Genomic DNA, 20021 nt, shown 5'->3' with positions numbered 1-20021 from the left:
AGCAGTGTTATGTGAGTCTGTAGGACAATACTGGGATGCTTTCAAGGTGTCTCAGGAGTACTCGTCTGGGTCGAAGGAGAAGCCTCACCTTTTCCTCTGTGCAGCCAGGGTGTTTGGGTTTTCAGCACGCCACTGTGCATTTGTTCCCCAGACACAAGCCTCCACTTTGATTCTTCGCCAAATGAAAGGCTACAGCAACAACATCCCGTGTCTCACTTTGTTATATCAGGAAATAGATGAACTTCTCCCAAACCCTGGGGGTGTTCATGAATTTTCCTCTTCCTGTCAGGAAGTTGAGAGGTCAAAGGATGATTCTTCTCCGCTGAAAGGGCCAGACTTCAGATCCATCCAGTCTTTCAGATCTGTAAGAGAGGTCAAACACACTTTGCTATGCATTATACTGCCTGTGCAGCCATTAGTGAGCATTAGAACGGCTAAATAATGAATTATGAATTTTCCAACACAAGCACCTCTAGACACCCACTAAAATTAGACCCATCATTACAGAGAATTCCCCCTGCGATTCTGTCTTGTTTCCCGAGGATGGAAGACCTGACAGTGGCTATTATCACCCCAACTACCATCATCCCTCCCCTGTCAGAGCATATGATAGATGGTCTTTAGGGCAGGTTACTGGTTTTCGTAATCCTGCGGTGTGTGTGTGTGCCTGTCAGTGTGAGTGCGTTTATGCTGAACGTCCTGCTGCTCTTGGTTTCCATACTGAATCAGTGTTGATGTCTAAACTCAAGGTCACGTCTTCATTACAGCGGGGCGACACTTCCTGCCAGGCCTGTGACTGTGATGGGGTATAAGGGAATTAAATGACCCAGCTGTGTAACTGTTATAAGGGCAGGAAAATAGGTGAACTTCCCTCCTGAAATCAATTTAGGGTCAGCCAAGGAGTACATCCAGTGGCTCTGAAGAATGACGGAGCCCTCCAGCCTTGACCAAAGTCGGTATAAATCAGACATGGAGCCAGGAGCTTTACTACACTGAGCAATGTGTCTGCATTGCTTAACTCAAGACCCCTCCGCAGACCTGATGACTGCCCAGGCTGCTGCTAAGCTCATTCCAAGACACCCGGAGGCATTTTTGACCCCCACCAACTTACACAACCAACTCCGGAGTCTGTGTTAGCAGAGAGCACTGGAGCATCATACTTTATAATCGGAGGGAGCAGAAGAAAAACGAGCAAGGCGATTTATCGTGCCTTTTCAAAACACAACCTTTTACACTCTTCTCTCTAACTCTCCCTTCTCCTTGATGATTTCTTTGTACTGTGCCTGTTTTACACAAGAAATGTTTCTCACAGAAAAGGTATCTGCCTCCATTGACTTTATCTGCAACAAAGCTATGCTGTAACTGCAGCTTTTTAAAAGGTGATATTTGCCGCATATAGCTACACTTTTTTTTTTATTGGCTCCATTTAGGATTCTACACAAAATCTGGCCTCATACTTTAGAGAAGATAAAGTATTTACTGATTTGAAAGGGGTTCTTTCCCTGAGAGCCAGAGGATCAAGGTTAGCTTTTATCACTTTCACCCACCTTGTTTTCATTACTTAAAGCGTGGTTGTGTTTACACCTCAACAAGACCCTGTAATTTTTTTTTCTTCACAGTAAAAACAGGCATGTGGATAGTGTCTGATAAAACCCATTTTATGGGAGCTCATTCAACATGCTTTCTCAAGATTTATGCGCAAAGAAAAGGTTTGTTGTGATGTGCCTGCTGCTGTTTAACCTACAATATTTCATGGTTCATAGCAAGCCATAAGAAATGCACCATTTTTTTTTTTTTTAATTACTGCTCTTTTACCATGGTTGACCTTTTAGTGTTAAATGCGGAGGGGGTATGAATAATGATGGAGGAAAAGACATTTACAAAAAGAGGAGAGGAAAAGGGTATTTTCCCCATGTATGGCTGGTTCTTGACTGGTAACTACATTGACAGACACATCGGATTAGAGGATGCCCGAACAGGACAGGAAGAGGGGGAAATAAGAGAGGGAAAAGTTTATTCACTCCAAACATAGTCAAGCTGTTGTGGCTGAAGCAGCTATACATATGACAGGCCTCACTGTACATACACATCCATGTAACAACCAGAACAATAACTGTTATTATAGTCTAAGGAAGGGGAAGCCAGCATGAAAAGATACAGTCTGTTGTCTGATCACTGAGTGAGCCCGCAGTTTGTTGATCTTGTTCTGCTTCACAAAATGTGTGAAGAACAAGTAGTAAAAACAATGTTTATGGCAGAGACAGAAAGTGTGACTTCATGTGAGAATCATTTGTGCGACGCCAGTTTCCACATTGCTGAATCTCACTAAGCCCATCCGTGTCTGCCCCCGGAGTTGGTGTTTTACACACCTCTGTCAAAGCAGCTTTTCTCTGCCTCACAGCACTCACACACACCCAGACTGCTCTACAGTAACTCCTATTTCTCAGTAAAAGTGTTTTGTCTTATGTAATAATAATGACAGTAAGCACATGTATGCAGTACCTCTGAAAACAAAATTAAAATGTGATTTGCATTTTTAAAACAAGATTAAAACCTCGTGTTGTGTAATTATGTGATTCGGATTTGTTTGTTTTCATGACCTTGTAGATTGGTGCCTAAATCCACACATAAATAATTCACCACTGAAAGAATAAATTGTGACTTCCTCTGGGTGCAACAACAACAATCTCAAAATATTTCACTCTGCATCTGCAATCATCTGCATTGATACATGGGCTGGAGTTACCCGCTCTGAACTCTGTCACTAAGAGATGGAAGAGTCTTGTGTCGGCATCGACTCAGTGTCCTTCTTTGACTCCTTGTTTGTTTGTTCCACTTATAACCCTCCATCCAGCCGTCCTCCACTTGCCGCAGTCTAATAGGTGTCTCCACGAGGGAGTGTCTGGATTCTCTCCAACTCATGTCTTTTCTAAATTAACAACATTGTGATGTGCCCATTATCTCCTTGCCAAAGGTGACACGAGACAAAAGCTAAGATGTGCTTACACCACGAAAGTACGTGCATGTTTGTGCTGACAAAGGTAAGGAAAAGCAGACATTTGAGAAATTTCCCATGTACTCTGAACACTGTGCAGTGTTTATGTGAGTGGATCAGGTTACTCATAAACAAAGTTTACATTATTCTCATGGGAGTCAGTGAGAAGTTGCGGTGGTGCTGTGGACAAAAAAGCAGCACTCTATGTGCTGTACAGTGTGCGCAAACACAGACTGGGGCCGCCAACAGAAATAGACAGGCTAAGTTTAAATCGCTCTAACAAACTAGATCGCATAAGCTTGAGATTGCTCTAAGTACCTATAAATGTGACAAACTTGAATGAAGTGGATGTAAAACAGAATGACGGCTCAAAGTGCATTATGCAATGTGTTGCATTACATTAGCAACAGCTGATACTGAACGAGTAAAGCTCTCATGCAATCTGTCCATGAGGTAATATCTGGCCTTACCCGCGCTTCAACAGGCTGAAAAAGCAGCACAGAGCTGCCACAGTGTGTTCAACCAGTGACACTGCACTACAGCAAGTCCAAAAGACAACACACAACTCTCCTCACTGTTTACTGAATTAACACCTTTAAGATGTTTTGTATTGGTGTGTATTGACAGGAAACAGGAGAGGAAATCAGCTGCTGTGGTCCAACCCTTGCCTCTCCTTAACTACCTAGGAATGCCAGAGGGACAGTCATGCCTCACCTCTGCAGACAAAAATAGCTCTCATGTCTACTGAGAGTTCAGCCACAACCTCCACGCTGAACATGTTTACAGCAGCAACACTATTTTTTCAAGAACTTGTTTTAACCACCATTTTAACTACCGTAACTTAAAGAAGTACTTGGTGTAAGACTTTTAAAAGGAAAACACAAATAATTCTCAAATGAATCGAATACATCACAGTAGTGACATTTTTTCCCTTTAGTACAGTAGGTATAAATCTTTTTTTGTGGAAATTCTTAAAAAAAAAACTGCTTATCAAATCAGATTTGGATGGAGCACAGAAACTGCAGCTCTTAATTATATGTGAATAACCATCTTTCATCCTTTCAGCAATTACTCTGTGAAAGCTAAATCTCATTGAAACTGGTTGTCGTTTGATTCAATTCAATTTTATTTATATAGCGCCTTCCACAATCAAAATTGTCTCAAAGCACTTTACAGAGACCCAGAGCCTGACCCCAGAGCAAGCACTTACGGCAACAGTAATGTGTTAGAAATGGATAATTGTAGACAATAAATAGCGGCAGGTCGGTGAAACCAGGACCACAGACAGAGAACATGCAGCTCCGGAGCCAGAGATACCTGCAGAAAGGTACAGAGAAAGAGAGACCAGAGACAAACAAGCACAGGACTATGGGAGAGAGAGGACACAGAGTTAATAACATGTAATAAAGGTTATTAAATGTGAGAGTGGGTCTGAGGAGAGAAAGAGAGGTGTGCAGATGATCATGGGAAGTCCCCCAGCAGCCTAGGCCTATAGCAGCATAACTAAGGGACGGTTCAGTTGCCTGAGCCAGCCCTACTATGGACTTTATCCTTAACTATAACAGTGTCTATAGAGATAATTGTGACTAACTATAGGTTTAACCATAACTAAAACTGTAACTACAACTAAATATAAGTTTTGTCAAACAAAAAGGTTTTAAGCTTAATTTTAAAATTAGAGAGGGTGTCTGCTTCGTTTGATCTAGATGAGGTCAGAGAAATGTTGAATCACCTGCATAGTTGACATGTGTTGCTATGGAATAAGAGACCATGAATCTTCTAGTCTGTCTTGGAGAAAATGGAATTTATAGAAGAGACAGCCTGTCGCTGGACTATTACATGAACCAACACAGAGGGGGGGGGGGCAAGTCATTTATTCATTTTACTGGAAGAGACATGTCCACTTGGCCTGTTCAGGCCAGCCAGTGCAGTCACTTCATATGCAAAGAAGGCTTGACCTTTCTCCACTGCTGTTCAGCACATCTGTACAAGTCCCACTCTGGCCAATGCATTCGCAGAGAAGGAAAAAGGATAACCTGGTCTGGATGTAGTAACATCTTTAAAGCAAGACTGAATACAGTACACAATCTATATTTGTTCTGTTTATTTATGTGGTCCAGGTTTATTGGTCTACCAATTTTTTTTTTTTACAAAATTCCATCCATATCGACAGGACAAAATTCATCTGTACAGTGACAAGACGGATGGCATACAGACACAGTCTGTATAAAAACATTACAAAGACTGCTACTCTTGCTCCTCATCCAAAAGCAGATCACGTGGCAAAATCCTGCTGGCTTGCCTCAGCACTGGATGATGTACTGTCAATCGAGCTCCACCAGAATTCAGTCTTTAAAGATCCAGTGGCTGAAAAAAGTGACTGTGGATCTGTTTATGCTTGAATGGTGCTCTTAGCACTGAAAGCCATGTAATAGACCAGGATACCAATGAGGGCAGCCACCACCTCAGTAGACACCCATGGGCCGCTCCATGCACCCTGAAGTGACAGGTTAAAAAAAAGATCAGTACAGATTTACAGAAGAAGAGTAAACAGTAAACAGATGACAACCAACTGCACATTCCAGCTTCACCTGGTTTTAGGATCACTCTGAGACTGAAAGCAACATGGGTGATTACTCAGATTGGACCTCGCATCACAAAATACACAATGACTGATCAGAGTTTATGATGTTATTCTATTTAAATGAGTGTGCCATGAATGTCTGTCTGTTTTTCTTTGATATGCAGCCATACAAAAGGATTTTCCCAGGATGTCAGAACAGAGGCTTTCATACAAAAAAACAACATAACTGAACTAAAGTTACAATTTTCTATTTTTGTCATTTTTTTATGATTAAAACATAGAAGCACCCTTATGTTATCAACACCCTCAACAACTGAACTATGGCATGATTTTTTTCTTTATTTAATTAATGTAGGGATTTCAGCTATGAATCAGACACTTGCCCATATAACAGTAAAGTCCTCATGGCTGCTGCTATAAAGCCCTTGGTAAATCCTCGGCAGATCCAGAGCAACATTAGTATTCACCTGGAGTCATGTTTCTGGCCACCTACTAAATATAAGGTCCAATATACACTATCTTTTAACTCTGTTTTATTCTCGACTGAACAGCAAAGTTGCAGGCTGGAAAATCCTAACAATGAGCAGAAAATGCGATAAAGATCTGTAAATCTGAGGAGACCTGCAGAATCAGGTGGGTTCCTCACTTCCAACAACACCTTTCACACACTAGAGATCATTTGATTCATTATTAATATAAATATACTGATTAGACAGGTGTTTTAATTCAAGAGTGTCGAGTCAGACGATCTATAAGAGACTCACCCTGTGGTCAATATTGACTGAGAAGAGAGGCTGAATGGCATTTATGTCTTCATTGTTTCTCTGGGCCTGGAACAAAGGAAATGCACACATATAATTCAAAATAAACAGATTTGCCAAACAAGCAGCGCTCACTGTCCATAAACTATGAGCTCATCTTCTACACATGAAACACTGACCTTGCGCAGGGCACTGTAGGACTCCTCATCAAAGAATTTGACCTGATATGTTCCAGAGCTGGCCTGTTTGTGAGGAAGACTCCAGGAAACCTGAGGGAAAAAGTCACATTTTTCAGATAAATCCAAAGCTTACAAGGCAAAGCTAATAAATAAAACATAGGTTAAAAACATTCAATTGGATATAAAAGACAGACACAAAATACAGACACAACAAAAAGACAGAGTTCACATTGTGAACATGAAAATGCCTGTCTGTGCAAGCAGTGTTTTGAGAAGGGGACACAGAGAAAGAAGGACCGTACAGATTTCTTGACTTGAGCTAAGGTCAGACTCACATAGGTTTCCAGTGATAGATTTAGTGTATATATACTGACAGACTGCCACATTTAGTGTGGATTGAGTGGATAGAGTTAGGCAAGCCAAATAAAGGAATCTCAGATCGGATTCTAGGAAATTGTTGCACATCCTACACATCTTCTCTAATTATTTATTTGAGATTTTGTGTGAGCTCACCAAACCAAACTCCTATCACCTGTGTTTAAATGACACTCAATTACTGAACCTCACTGAGACAGTTTTAAAGGGCACTTTGACTGCTGTATATGCTGCTGGACGTCAATACATATGAACATGAGCACACCAGCATACCTGATACTTCCCAACATCCTGGCCTCTGGTCACAGGGAACTGTCTTCCGTTGACATCAGCATACAGAGTTACACTCTTGGGAGAAGACAGAAATGATCACCAGTGAGTCGATAATAACAACATATTGTGTCTCTTTCGAAGGGCTGGGGGTGGACAGTTACCTGTGCTCCGTTGGCACAGGCCAGGCTGAGCTCAACGATGAAGACAGACTCGGAGGAGATGACGGCGTCAGAGGTCGTGTAGGCCGACGGAGTGATCACTGGGTCTGTGCAGCTCTCTCCTGTCACCACAGAAAGCAGAGCTAAGGTTAGATACAACCATGGGCACCAAATCAACACACGTTTGACCTAAGATTTGCTCTTATTCCACCAAACATAGAAGACAACAGGGAAGTGATTCGATGAGCTAGCCACTAGCTAAAACTGGTTAGCATTAGAGGCTTTATTAAGGTCTCCACCGCTGCTGACATACCTGAGCAGGCGACCACCAGCAGGGCGAAGAAAGCGGCTATCCGGATCATCGTGGTGTCTGAGGGGCTGTCTGAGAGGTTTCGTCGTTGTTGCTGAGCTCCAGCTGCCGGACCGTACCGATTCCTTAACACCGACAGAAGAGAAGAAGTCCACCTCAGCTCACCGCTACCACCCCACTGCGGCTGCGCAAGAATGACGTGTATGTTGCGCCGCGAGGCGTTCTGGGAAAGTACTCAGTCGACACGTCATCTGAAGGAAATCACAAACTGAAGTTAGCAGATGTTTTACTTAAGTAAAAACTTGCAACACCACAGTGTTAAAAAAAAAAGAAGAGAAAATGAAAAAACTGTTACAAGTAAAAACCATGCACTCGTAATTCTGCTTGAGTTAAAGTGTATTACCAGCAAACTCAGGGCTCCAGGAGCTCTCCTGTTAGTTTTGTTGCGATCAAGTTAAAACTTAATCATTCTTGCTTGTCTAATAGGTCTAATAGGCAAAATAACTTCACCGACCTGTGTGGGTACAAGACACTAAGACTCACTGAGCACAACAAACTGTTTGAAGATGTCGCCTTGAAGGGGTGCAAGCCTTTTTCAGTATTATCTGACATTTTATTGAGAAAAAATATTATTTTGGTGCTCGAGTTCCAAGCATCCTAGTACTGTGTATGATGGCTCATTGTGAAGTGTTACAGATACATTTAAATGCAATAGAGATGTCATTACTTTCTGCTATAGAAGTCAAAATAGCAGTTTCTTGACCCTCATGGTTCCCTCTTTGTTGTTTTTGAGATTAGGCCAGTGGTTTAGCTAATTTTTCTAACTCTTACAATTGTATACATGCACGTACACACACACACATATACACATACATATATAAATATATATTTATATAATTTAAAAAAGAGAGAGAATAGACAAAATATTTATTTGGCATGCAGCCGAGATGTACAGACAAGTCATAGTTTTTTCAACAAATCCTTACAAATAATTAATATATACAAATTCCTTACAGCTACAGTATTCACAGTTTCGACTTTCTGACTTCTTATTTTGGTAAACAGACATTAGATTAATGTAAGTGGGACTGTGTGTAGATGTGCATGTACTGAAAAAAAACACTGAGAAAATTTGGCTTAAACAGGAAAGAGCTGAGTATCAACACCCATGCAGCTATAAAGTCATAAGTAGCTTACATACATTCAGCTGAACACAAACATTAACCCTAACCCCTGCATTTCAAGTGATCCACAGTTTCCACACTGTAATGCAGATCTGCAGCCACAACAGGGATCAGCTGCACAAAACATGAATGAAAGGGCTTCTGAGTAGGGAGCCACCCTGTGGAAAGAAGCCCGGACCAATCACAGAGACCTCTGAGAAGTGGCTGTGGGTCAGTGATCTCAGTTTTCTAGAAATAGATGTGCTGAAAGCTACTGTCAGAACACATCACCCTACACCTCAGTTTTCATTTGTATCATCTCTCCCTCTCGCTTTTCATGTCATCTACTGATGCCAGTCCTCTCAGTCCAGTGGGTCTCCTGCTTTAAAGAGCCCTCCTCCCCTCCCCTTGCGTCCTTCCCGCTTCCCTTTCTTTTGGGCAGTTTGGACAGAGGGAGAGGAGGCGGTGGAGGAGGGTTCCTGCAGCGCCTGCCGTGAGAGGAGCTCCTTGAAGACAGAGTCCATCTGGCGGCAGACCTCCTGAGAGATGAAGTAAACAATGGTGGTAAGCGAGAGGAAAAAGACAAATCTGTCTTTGTTTTCAGAACTCCTGTGTGCTTCTAATTATGTTTGTAATAAAAGCCACAACCATTTATCATTAGTTATTTGGTACTGCTTTCTACAAATACACTCTTTATAAAAGGGTTCCTAAGTTACAGCTAATTGGCTTGAATCTTAACAAATCATTTTCTAATGTTCTATAGATCAGTTATAAACTGTGAACTAATTTTCGGTTGCCAAGTTGTGAAATCTCTTGGCTGGTGTCATCCTCCTCCAGTACAAAATGTGCTTAGTCTTTTTAGCTCTTTATTTCATTGAAGACATCTCCAAAGGAATGTTCAGCCACTTCACCTGTGTTGCAGAAAATCTGGACCAAAATATGTTTATTATCAAGTCCTTTACAGCATTTAAAATAACAGACCTGCAAAAACATTAATCACTTTTTTACCATTTAATAGTTGCAGATGGCTTACTAGAAAACAATAAACCCATTAAATTAATTAAAGGAGAGGTAAACTCTTATTAAAGTTTATGAACCCTTAATACAAATTATGCCTTTTCACATCATAGAACCAGTAATTTAAAACCAAATGAGAAACAAAACAGACCTTATCCACTTGCACAACAATATCCTCAGAAGATGAGTTTTCTTGGAAGCTGTGGGCAGGAAAAAGAAAAAAATATTTATATGTATAATATTAATTTCTCGCACAAATATAACAAGTCAGCTGTAAGGCTGCAACATTCAGAGGCACTCACTCTCTGCGCACAAAGCAAGGAGAGGGGACCCGCCGTGGCTTGCTCTGTGGCCCAACGGGAATCTGAAGCATTAACTTTCCTCCTGAAGTGACGCCGCCCCCTGCTGGTCCAGCTGTTAACCTATTTTGGTCAATGGAGCCGCTGCTGTTGGCTCTAGGACGTTCTGCTCTTTTCTGTGGGGGTGCTGCAGACTCAGCTGAGGATCCTGTCTCCAGCTCTGCAGCACATCACATTGATATATTCATTTTTATTCAATTCAGTGATACCATCACAGCCTTAGAGAAATGATAAACCAGTATCAGCAGATAAACTTACCGTCTTTACCTTGAGTGTACTCTGCTTCTACATCTTCTTCATTAATAGGTTCACTGTGAAGAAAACACCCTCAGATAATCATTCCAACATACAGTGAATCCATGTTATGTGTTTGCGTTGTGCATGAACATGTTCTTTCTCACCAGTCATCCTGTTCCAGTGTCATGCATTTCTCATACACCGGTCCTTGTACTTCACTCTGGCTGGGGAAGATGCTTTCATGCTGGAGGATGATGCTCTTCACCAGAGCATTGATCTGAGGCTGCAGGGTGACAACATCGTCATCTTGAGCCCCTCTGACCAGGCTGGGGCCAAAACACACAGCCAGGTTGTAAGGCTGCATCATGTTCTCGTCACTGTACTGTGACACACTGGACGCAGGGAACAGAGAAACACAAAGTTTAACAATGACCGAGCAAGAAGACCAGAAATGAAAAGCTGAGAGGCAATTACAGAAGCAAAGCTAAACTAAAAATCTCCTTTTTTGCCTGCTTCCTACACTTAAATGATACACATGCACACATTTAGAAAAATCATTTTAAAACCTTACCTCAAGCTATGCCCCTACTTAAGCCATTTCAAATGTTCTGGTACATAAACTATGCTCAGTGGGTTCCTATGGCTTTTTCCTTTAGTTTGGTTTGTTTCTTTTTTGTTACTATGCACGTGCAGTGTTGTGTGTGCGATTTTGTGAGTGGTACTGGTGTGTGTCAAGTCACCATTCAACATGTGACATTTTGTACTGATAAAACTCAATTTTAGTGCTTCTGTTGTACATCGCTCCATGCATTTTGTGAAATAATATCCAAATAACAACTCCAATTTTTTATATACTGTACAGCTCTTGAATGTGGGAAATGAATTGCATCCAACAATATTTCCACAGGAAACCAACATGTATATTCCAAAATATGGAAGGACCAAATATTTGTTTACCATTAGCTGATGCCTTATTAGATTTTATATGTATGTATAATGGATCATAGATGTATAATGGATGAAATATTGTTGGATGCAATTCATTTCCCACATTCAAGAGCTGAACAGTAACGACTGCAAAGAGTTACAATACTTACTGATGAAGGAATGCAAAGAGGTATCTCATGACAATGATGACAGGCTCAGGATAGGAAGAGATGACAGTTTTGAGCTGAGCTGCTTTCTCTGCCTCATTCTTTAATTCTACAAAAAGGTGATAAAAGAAAGATAAGCTGCTGCTGTGTGTCCTACGCAACACTTATCTGGCATTTCAACACACATACTTACGAGCATGCTCCAGGAGCTGGTTGGTGCTGTCGATGGGGAAGAGGGGATTCTCCAGTCCTCTGAAGTAGAGCTTCAACACTCCAGCCACAGAGTCCAGGTCATATCTCTGCTCAGCCAGGGGATCCTCTCCTGCAGGGGAAGCCCACGGCACACTGCCCCACATTATTAATGCTCCACAGTGAGGGGAGCTACTCTATAAGAATGGGTCATGCCAGCACATGCACACAAGAACACACATGCCTACCTCGCTCAAATGCATCCCTCAGGTTGTTGACTTCCATCTGAGACCCAGGCACTCTAAATATCCCTTCATGGTGGAGACCTGATGGACAAAAGATTATAACAATTTCTCAATTAATCTAGTTGAGAATTTTTACAGCCAATATAAAAACATAATTATAAAAACACTATAAGTAGAATAATTATTCCATTTAAGCATCTTTGAAATGGTACTACTAATTTTTGTTTGCAGAAAAATGGGACCATTTCCAGTCTGTGTGTTCCCAAGTCAGGTTAGTGTCGAAGAGAGAAATTGTCCTTTTAATATGGACACTTCAGGGCTGTTAAGCAGCAGCAGTTCTCAAACTTTTTTTCTGGCATGTTCCCTTCAGAAGCCAAACAAAAGTTCACACCATCCCCTTCCCCACGAGGCTTAATCAATCATTAACAATGACAGGGGAAGTAACAAATAAAAAAAGGATCCAAGTTGAATTTTAGTGAAATAAAGGGCAGAACGACAGCATCAGCAAACTCTTATTTGTTTATTTTCCCTATGTAAATCATATTCATTGAACTTAGTTTCCCTCCCCAGTTTGATAACCACTGCTCTAAATGTTGCGATCTTTTGAATTCTATACAGTGGCTTTAATTCCTACTGTACATTTCTAAACTACAACTGTGTCTGTAATATTTTTTTGCATTAAATGGGCATCTGCTGTTCTTTCAATGTTGAATACTCACCATTGAGGTTGATAAAGCGAATGCAACTTTCCACAACAATTGGAATCTGTTGTCCTGATGCCTGAATGAAACAAATTTAGCTTTTAAATTACTGTTAATTGATGTATTGAAAAATTAAATTTAATACTCCAATAGTCAGAAATGTTGGAAATGGTGTAATAAGGATGGTAGATACCTGTATGAAGGATAGCATGTCTCCACCGAAAAGTTTGTGGTTGTGCATCAAATTGGCACTAGAGTGATTCTTCCTGACACGCATTGACTTTCCAATGTGTCTGCAGAGCAAGATACCATATAGTGAAAACACAGTATTGCGACACATTTTGTCACAGCTGTGTAATATCTACAGTGTTTCTGCACTGTATGGAATTCTGGTTTTCACAAGTAAGAACATGCAGACTCTACACAAGACTATCTTTAAACATTTACATCCATACCTGGGTTGATGTGTGTTTGATTCTTCAGCTAGGAAGAGAAAAAAAAAAAAACAAGGATTACAACTTAGCTTAACCCGACACCAGCCAGGAACAAGAAATGAGAAATACATTAGATTACATGAAAATTTAATACTTTTCTTTCTGGTTAAAAAAGGAACAAACATTTAGTGGACAATAACACCCCACAATGTGGCAACTGTTCTCAGATAACACTCTGGATCAGCAGTTTGCCGTGTGGTATTGTTATGTGAGAAATGCAGAAGTGATACCTTTTTCGACAGCCACTTTAAGCAGGTCATGTTTGGCCTGCAGTTTAGAGATCAGGGAGCTCCCAACAAGGTACTCTTTTACCCTCTGTAAAAACAAAACAGGTGTGATTTAACTTCAGAATAATGCTGTCACCATCAATAACAGTTTTTCTTATCATCACCATCAGTTTTGTCAACCAAAGCCCAGAGATCAAACCAAAAACTACATATCCCCTACACAGCCACATACATATCCCCAAACTTCACATTTTCAAAACCATGCTAAACAATGTAATATGCTTTAAAGACAGACTCACAGCGAAGTAGAGGTTTTCTATTTCCTGTAAGTTGGCCCTACGCCGGGCCACACTGGGCTTGACTGTCAGGTTTTCAGTGCTGCCGTCCTGAGACGAACCGCTGCCACCACTGGGATCCAGATCATCATCACTGACATTCTCCAGCAGGGAAGACTGGGCTGCTGACATGTTCTTACTAGCCTGTATGACAGTGGAATAGATAATAACTTATTATGCTTTCTGCACTTAATTAGGGTCATGCCAATGACAATATGGTGTGCACAATTTCAGAATCTAAGGTGAGCTAAAAATTACAACTAACTGCAGTTACGTTGCCTTCAATTGCCCGTCAAAAAGGCCAGAATAACATTTTCGGCATATGTGAATGATACAAACAATGGGGTGTTTAACCTTGACTTTAGTGTCTCAGACTTACAATGAGGCAAGAAAGTCTTTTTTTTTTTTTTTTTTTTTTTTTTAATAAATTGGGCACCTTCCTGTCATTTACTTACTGAGCTGAAAACACACAGGTCAAATTCTAAGTTCAGAACAGAACATTTTAAAGACTACACACAAATTAAGTTTGTTGTTTTTTCTTCCCATATTTACAAGTCTGCCTTCACATCTTTACTTGCACTCAGGACACTTTCCACCCACTTGAATAAAATGCCGTGAAGAAAATAATTGTATTTAGAGTCTGTAATGAACTCTAGTCCCACAGAAAAGTGATAATGAAGTGCTACGGACTGGTGTGGTGTACTTTACCTCCTCTGTTTCCTGGGTGACTGCTTTCAGTCTGGTCTGTATCTGTCTGTATCTGGTCTCCAGCTCGCACCTCATCTCACACTCTGCACGAACCTCAGAAACCTGCGAGACACAGGGGAAATGATGCCAGAACAGCAGAATAATCCAATGAAAAAGCCTCCTTGTTGATTATTCACACAAAACACATACCTGGTCCCCATCGTGGGGCTGATAGGTGAACTTAAGAGGCATAGAAAAGGTGTTATAATGGTCCTGCAGGAGGATGTCTCTGTCTTGGCTCTGGTCCAGTCCAGAAACAGCCCCTTGAAGCTGCTGCAGCCCCGTGCTCAGGTTCTGTTGAGCCCTCCACCGTCTGGAAAGGTAGGCTTGCATCACCCGGCCCAAAGACAGATGGTAGCCTATATCTGCACACTGATGATGAGACAATGACATGTCACATGGCAAAAACTGGTAATATGTCTCTGAAAAGCCCCATACATGGGGGATCATTACCTTGAGTAATACACAGTGCACCTAAAGACAGCAGACATGCAAGGGTGTGATACTGACTGACTGATACACTCACATCGATGAGAGTAGAGATGTCTTGGAGGTAGTACTTATTCATGGAGGCATTGGCTGCATCCAGGTTAATGAGGTAGTCATTTCGGGCCTTGCTGCACTTCAGATAAATCTCTTGAACTTTACCTTGCCTCTGTAGCACATAAACATTCATCAGCAAGATATTAAAGCGTCGCAATTTACACGCATGCAAATAAAACTACGCAAAGGGTTTATATTTACCTTTTCTATCAACCTCTCCAGTTTCTTGGCAGCACTCTGCTTCTGCTTTTCCTCCTGTTTCTCAGCTTCCTTCAGCTTCCCCTCTGCACACACATAGTCTGAGTGGTACTGGTAGTATGTCCGCCATGCCTGCACACAGACACAAACAGAAGTGCTTAGTTTTGTTTGCTTAGGAAACGGAAAATGTTTTGGGTGGTTGGTTTCTCACTCACCGTCTGTAGCTCCATGGTAACCTTGAGCAGTCCGTCTTGTAGCTGAGCACAGATTTCTTTGCTCTGGAAATATGGTGTAGAGACAAAATACCACAAAGTGAGATGGCAGAACATCGTGTGCCAGAAAATATTTTCAATTACAAGACGTCAAAGGGTGAAAGTGGGTAAAGGAGAGTGGTGGAATTTCAAGCGCCAAGTCAGTTACATTGTACACATGCACACTTCATGCTTCATGTTTGGGCCTGGTGGGTCAGTGCTTATATCAGTACCTTCTTTGCTAGGCGTTGTGTGTATTCCAGACAATGCATGAGGGGCTGGATGAGGAAGTTGCTGCAGCTTTCACTCAGTCCATTATGGTTTCTACTTTCTTGGCGGGTCTGGGACAGTAGAACCAGCCAGACCTGTGCCACTGAGTGATTGCTGGGATCCTTCCTGTGCACATGTAGAGGAGAAAAGGAAGACACATTAAGAAATAATTTGTGAGGTATAATGAGGACTGCCACATGATAGCATCCTCAATTGACCTGCTAGTTGATTTAGTACACAATGTGCACTGTCAAAGGCAGGATTGGTTTTACCTCTTGATTCTGGAAGTGAACCTTTCAGCAAGTTTCTCCAGGGAGCGGGCATACTCGCTTTCAATCTCACCCCGTCGCCTCAGGTAGTCTGTCAGGTCCTGCAGCTGCTGGCTCTTCTGCTCAAGTTGCAAGTCCAGCACCTTCAGTTGGTCTGTAAGCTGGCAACGAATCTCTGAAAGGGGGAGAGAGAACAACAGACAAGGCAAAGAGAAACAAGCACAAGAGAATATCACTCATTCTGAAAGTACTGCTGTGGGTGACAAACTGATTTTACTGGGTTTTGTTTCCTACGAAAAAGCACACATATTGATCGCATCCAACATGAGGTGTGATAAAGAAGCAGAGGTTGTTATAGTTGTACAGACAAAAGTCATTTTTTCACCTTTGATTTGTGTGTCGTAGTCCACCATACCAACCCTCTCCTTCCGGAGTTTTACATGGGAAGCCATTGTTGCTCCAACTGGGTGGAATTCTATATAAAGAAAGTGAATATTTTACTACCACCATCTTTTTTGAAATATCAGCGGCTCTGCTCCTTTTACCTAAAAATCCAAGAGTTTTATGCGCATGCAAGCTATTCTGTTCTACTTTGCTGGACAAAGTCAGGTCGCTGGCATGCCTCACTTAAAACTTTCACACTCTTAGTGCTGAAACACCCCCCACCACAGACCACGCTAACTTCCTCCTGCCACAGAAAGAGCAAAAAGAGCATGTTCATCTTACTGTAACACATCTCTTCAAACTGGTCACCCTCTGCTGTGCTCTACTGAACGGCAGACAACCAGAAAACCAGCTGGCATGTGCTGCCTGCTGCACCGGTCATGCTGCAGAAATGCACAAGGTGCAAAAATAGCTCTAGCAACATCTCAGCTGCCCTGAAAATAGGATGAAGCTCAAGGCTTACAACTCTGTGGGGATGTTTTTTTTTTCTGAACACTACAGGTGGTTTTACCAATGACACATTCAAATCATATTCTCTATTTCCAAGAATACAGCAGCATACCCAGCTGCTTTTGACCTAGTGCCACAGGAGATATCATACCACTTGGATGACTTTGACTCTTCATAATTAAAGCATATTCCAGTTAAGGCTAAAAAAAAAAAAAAAAAAAAGCAAGGCACGTTTATTTGACTAAGACTTGGCTTTAGATAGGATAAATGTGACAATTTCAGTTCCTGGTCCATTTTTATCATGTTCTATAATTGAAACTAATATCCAGCAGAATAGAGAAGAAATGTTCTCAGCAGAATAGAGAAGAGATGGTGCAGAGAAGAGTAGAACTGGAGCATCGCAATGCATGACAGTCATTTAAACATATGAGTAGCCTTTGACAAATTGAGAATCATTTGTTAAGTTTGCAAGATATTTTTAATGACATTTAGTGTACATCAGAAAGGGGAAGAGTAGAGTGGTTTCTTGTGGAATCTTAAACTTCTGTACACAACTGTCACACACTCACACTATCTCTCTCTCTCTTTCCCCCCTTGACTTCCCTTTTTTTTTAAAGCCAAACATCACTCATCAGCATTCTGTTCAGCTGAAATGTGCACCCTCCACTCTTTTCCAAATGAGACATTTACCAACTGATCTGCTAAAATGACTCCACTACATAACAGCAAACCCAAAGCTCCCTGTAGAAAAGGAGAGTGATTTTTCCAGCGTATGTCACCCTTTTCCATTAGCCCTTTCATTCTTTCTCTATGTGATCAGCAGTGAATCACCACCTCCGGTTGTCACAATCTGCTGCAATATTGTAATAAAGCTAGTCTTCACCTTACTGTAATTGGCTTTTCAGTTGCTGTTATAGCAATATTGTGTATTTCACTTTGGGGTTTCCACAAGTACCAACCTTTAGATGATGCCTGAAACATGAAACATTCATGGCCTGAGGACTATGACCGTCGCCAATAACAACATAACTGAAATAATCAAGCAGAACAATGCCTCATAACAACACGCACTTAGCAGTACAGAAACATGCTTGTTAGACCTAAAGTGGCAAACTGTCCTGTTTGAACGAGACGGGTCTGTAAATGAAAATAAATAAAAGTTTAATTCAGAAAAAGAGTCCTACCTGATGAGGAGCAGTCTTGACTAGTCTCGTCTCCAGACTGAGGCAACTAAATAATGCCAGTTAATAGCACAGTAAGCTCTCAACTGTTTCACCTCCCCCTCACATTGGACACGGATGGATGTGGGTGGAGTGGAACTCATCTCTGTGACTCTCGCTCGCTCTCTCTCTCTCACACACACACACTCACTGCTTTGCTGCTCTCTTTCTCACCCCTCATCTCACTCATGCATTCAGTTTGAGGCGTCAGTGTGTGATTGTGCAAGTGTGACGAGTGAAAACCCTCTTCGAGTCAAGTCCTTCCTCTCTCTCTCTCTCTCTCATGCTGCCTCTTGAACTCCACAGCAGGCTTTCAGCCCAATCAAACACCAGCTGTTTTCACTGATTAGTCCCTCCTCACCGGCTTGTCGCGGGCTAGCAAATGAAATCAGCTGCGGCAGAGTTCAGTTGTAAAAGTAAAACCATGAATTCTTGCCACAAGATCAACCTGCTTAAATACCATATGACCGCAGTTTGTGATGGCTAACCTATGGCTAAATACCTCATGTCAAGTAAAACATTTGCACAAAATCTAAGAGGGTATTTGGCTTCAGAAAAAAAAACTGTAATGTTCATCACATGTACACTGGTGGCAAAAAACTAAATACCATTTCCTATTAGATTATAACTTGTTTATCTGAGCCTGATCACAGAGGAAGACTTGTTTTGAATGGCAACACTGTTGTTGTCTTGAATGTGTGCAAGAATGTGTGAAACTGAACTATGTCCAATTTGTGGCCCAAAAACAGCCTAACTTTCTGAAAGGTCAGTGTGAATAATTTGCTGTCATGTACTTCTCTCTCACTCCTGTTTCCTTCCTCAAAAAGAAGGATGATGTTGCATAACCACCATAAAAAAATCAATTAATCTTACATTTTGGGCAATATGGTAAAGAACACTGTTTGACTGAAGTAAGTCACTGTTGAATCTCAATTCATGGTTTGACTTTTCAGTTTAAAGCAGGACTGACTTTGTAACCTTGAAACAACAATGAGATTTTTCACAGCATTTTTTTTTAGCTCAGCTGTAAACAAGGAGTGTTCACATAAAGAGGTTGAACATTTATTTTAGAAAGTAGAGACTTTCATCAACATGACTATGTGGAGTGGCTTTTCACTTACAGTAAATCTCTGACACTACCGGTCCAAAGTTTTAGAACAGCACCATTTTTCTTTTAGTCCAGTGAACAACCTAAAATGGTACAAAGGTAAGCAGTAAAGTGCTCGAGGTAAAAAAAATAAATAAGTAAAAAAAGGGGTTAGGTCACCAAAAACTGAAAAAAATCATTTAAATTTCATAGATAACAGGTATTTCACAGGGATTAAGAAACAGGTTAACTGGCAGCTTTCCTGCAGCAATGGAAGTAAATGAAGCACTTTTGTTGAATACTTACAAACCGTCTGTCTGTACAGAGGCAGTGTTGGAACAAACTGTGTTACCACACCCTCTGATGCTTTATTAAGACAATACTGTACCACAGGAAGCAGTACTGTGTATGTATACCACAATCTTGAGAAAAAGGAAAGTAACAAAGGACGACAGACTACCTGACAGCATTAGAAGAAAAGAACAAGACAGTGGCTTCACAAGATGAGGACCAGCACAGTCTCCAGACTTAAACCCCCTGGAGCTGGTTTTGGGACGAACTGGACATAAGGCAAAAGGAAAGCAAACTACAAGTGCAACACATTTGTTGGAAACAAAGTTTCCGAAACAATGTGTTATTTCCTTTGTAAAAACAATGTCACAAGTGTCTATAGCTGCCAAATGAGTCATAAATTTTGATAAATTTAAGATTACATGGTTACTTTAAAAAAAATCTTCATTATTTATTTGCTGTATGCTTTAATTTCAGTGTCTGAGACTTTACACCAGAGGTGTCCAGACTATTTCACAAAGGGCCATGTGGCTGCAGGTTTTTGTTCCAACCAAT

The 20021-nt window shown here is 41.2% G+C and overlaps 2 protein-coding genes across 3 annotated transcripts; both read right to left on the bottom strand.

Moving 5' to 3' along the window:
* Positions 1-5084: 5084 nt before the first annotated feature.
* On the bottom strand, positions 5085-7828 carry ssr4 (signal sequence receptor, delta). The gene is made up of 6 exons (XM_041045663.1): positions 7639-7828; positions 7329-7447; positions 7168-7242; positions 6520-6609; positions 6344-6409; positions 5085-5492 (listed from the first exon to the last, which is right to left on the bottom strand). The coding sequence occupies exons 1-6, from the start codon at positions 7685-7687 to the stop codon at positions 5388-5390; spliced, it is 504 nt and encodes a 167-aa protein (XP_040901597.1). The 5' UTR covers positions 7688-7828; the 3' UTR covers positions 5085-5387.
* Positions 7829-8548: 720 nt separating this feature from the next.
* On the bottom strand, positions 8549-18307 carry LOC121195162 (rho GTPase-activating protein 4-like). Of its 2 annotated transcripts, none has more exons than XM_041058451.1 (22): positions 18053-18307; positions 16360-16449; positions 15978-16149; positions 15669-15831; positions 15400-15462; positions 15188-15316; positions 14970-15098; positions 14594-14815; positions 14405-14506; positions 13661-13840; positions 13365-13449; positions 13096-13123; positions 12834-12933; positions 12659-12719; positions 11943-12020; positions 11699-11827; positions 11509-11614; positions 10576-10803; positions 10442-10485; positions 10118-10334; positions 9967-10015; positions 8549-9337 (listed from the first exon to the last, which is right to left on the bottom strand). In XM_041058451.1, the coding sequence occupies exons 2-22, from the start codon at positions 16424-16426 to the stop codon at positions 9161-9163; spliced, it is 2529 nt and encodes an 842-aa protein (XP_040914385.1). In that variant the 5' UTR covers positions 16427-16449; positions 18053-18307; the 3' UTR covers positions 8549-9160. The 2 variants fall into 2 exon arrangements, with proteins under 2 accessions (XP_040914385.1, XP_040914375.1); XM_041058441.1 differs by having other exon boundaries at positions 10433-10485; positions 18053-18304.
* Positions 18308-20021: the final 1714 nt, after the last annotated feature.

This window comes from Toxotes jaculatrix, chromosome 2 (genome assembly GCF_017976425.1).
Source record: "Toxotes jaculatrix isolate fToxJac2 chromosome 2, fToxJac2.pri, whole genome shotgun sequence".
NCBI classification, from domain to species: Eukaryota; Metazoa; Chordata; class Actinopteri; family Toxotidae; genus Toxotes; species Toxotes jaculatrix.
Note: the sequence above shows the minus strand (reverse complement) of the source record. Positions and strands in the feature narration are given on the sequence as shown.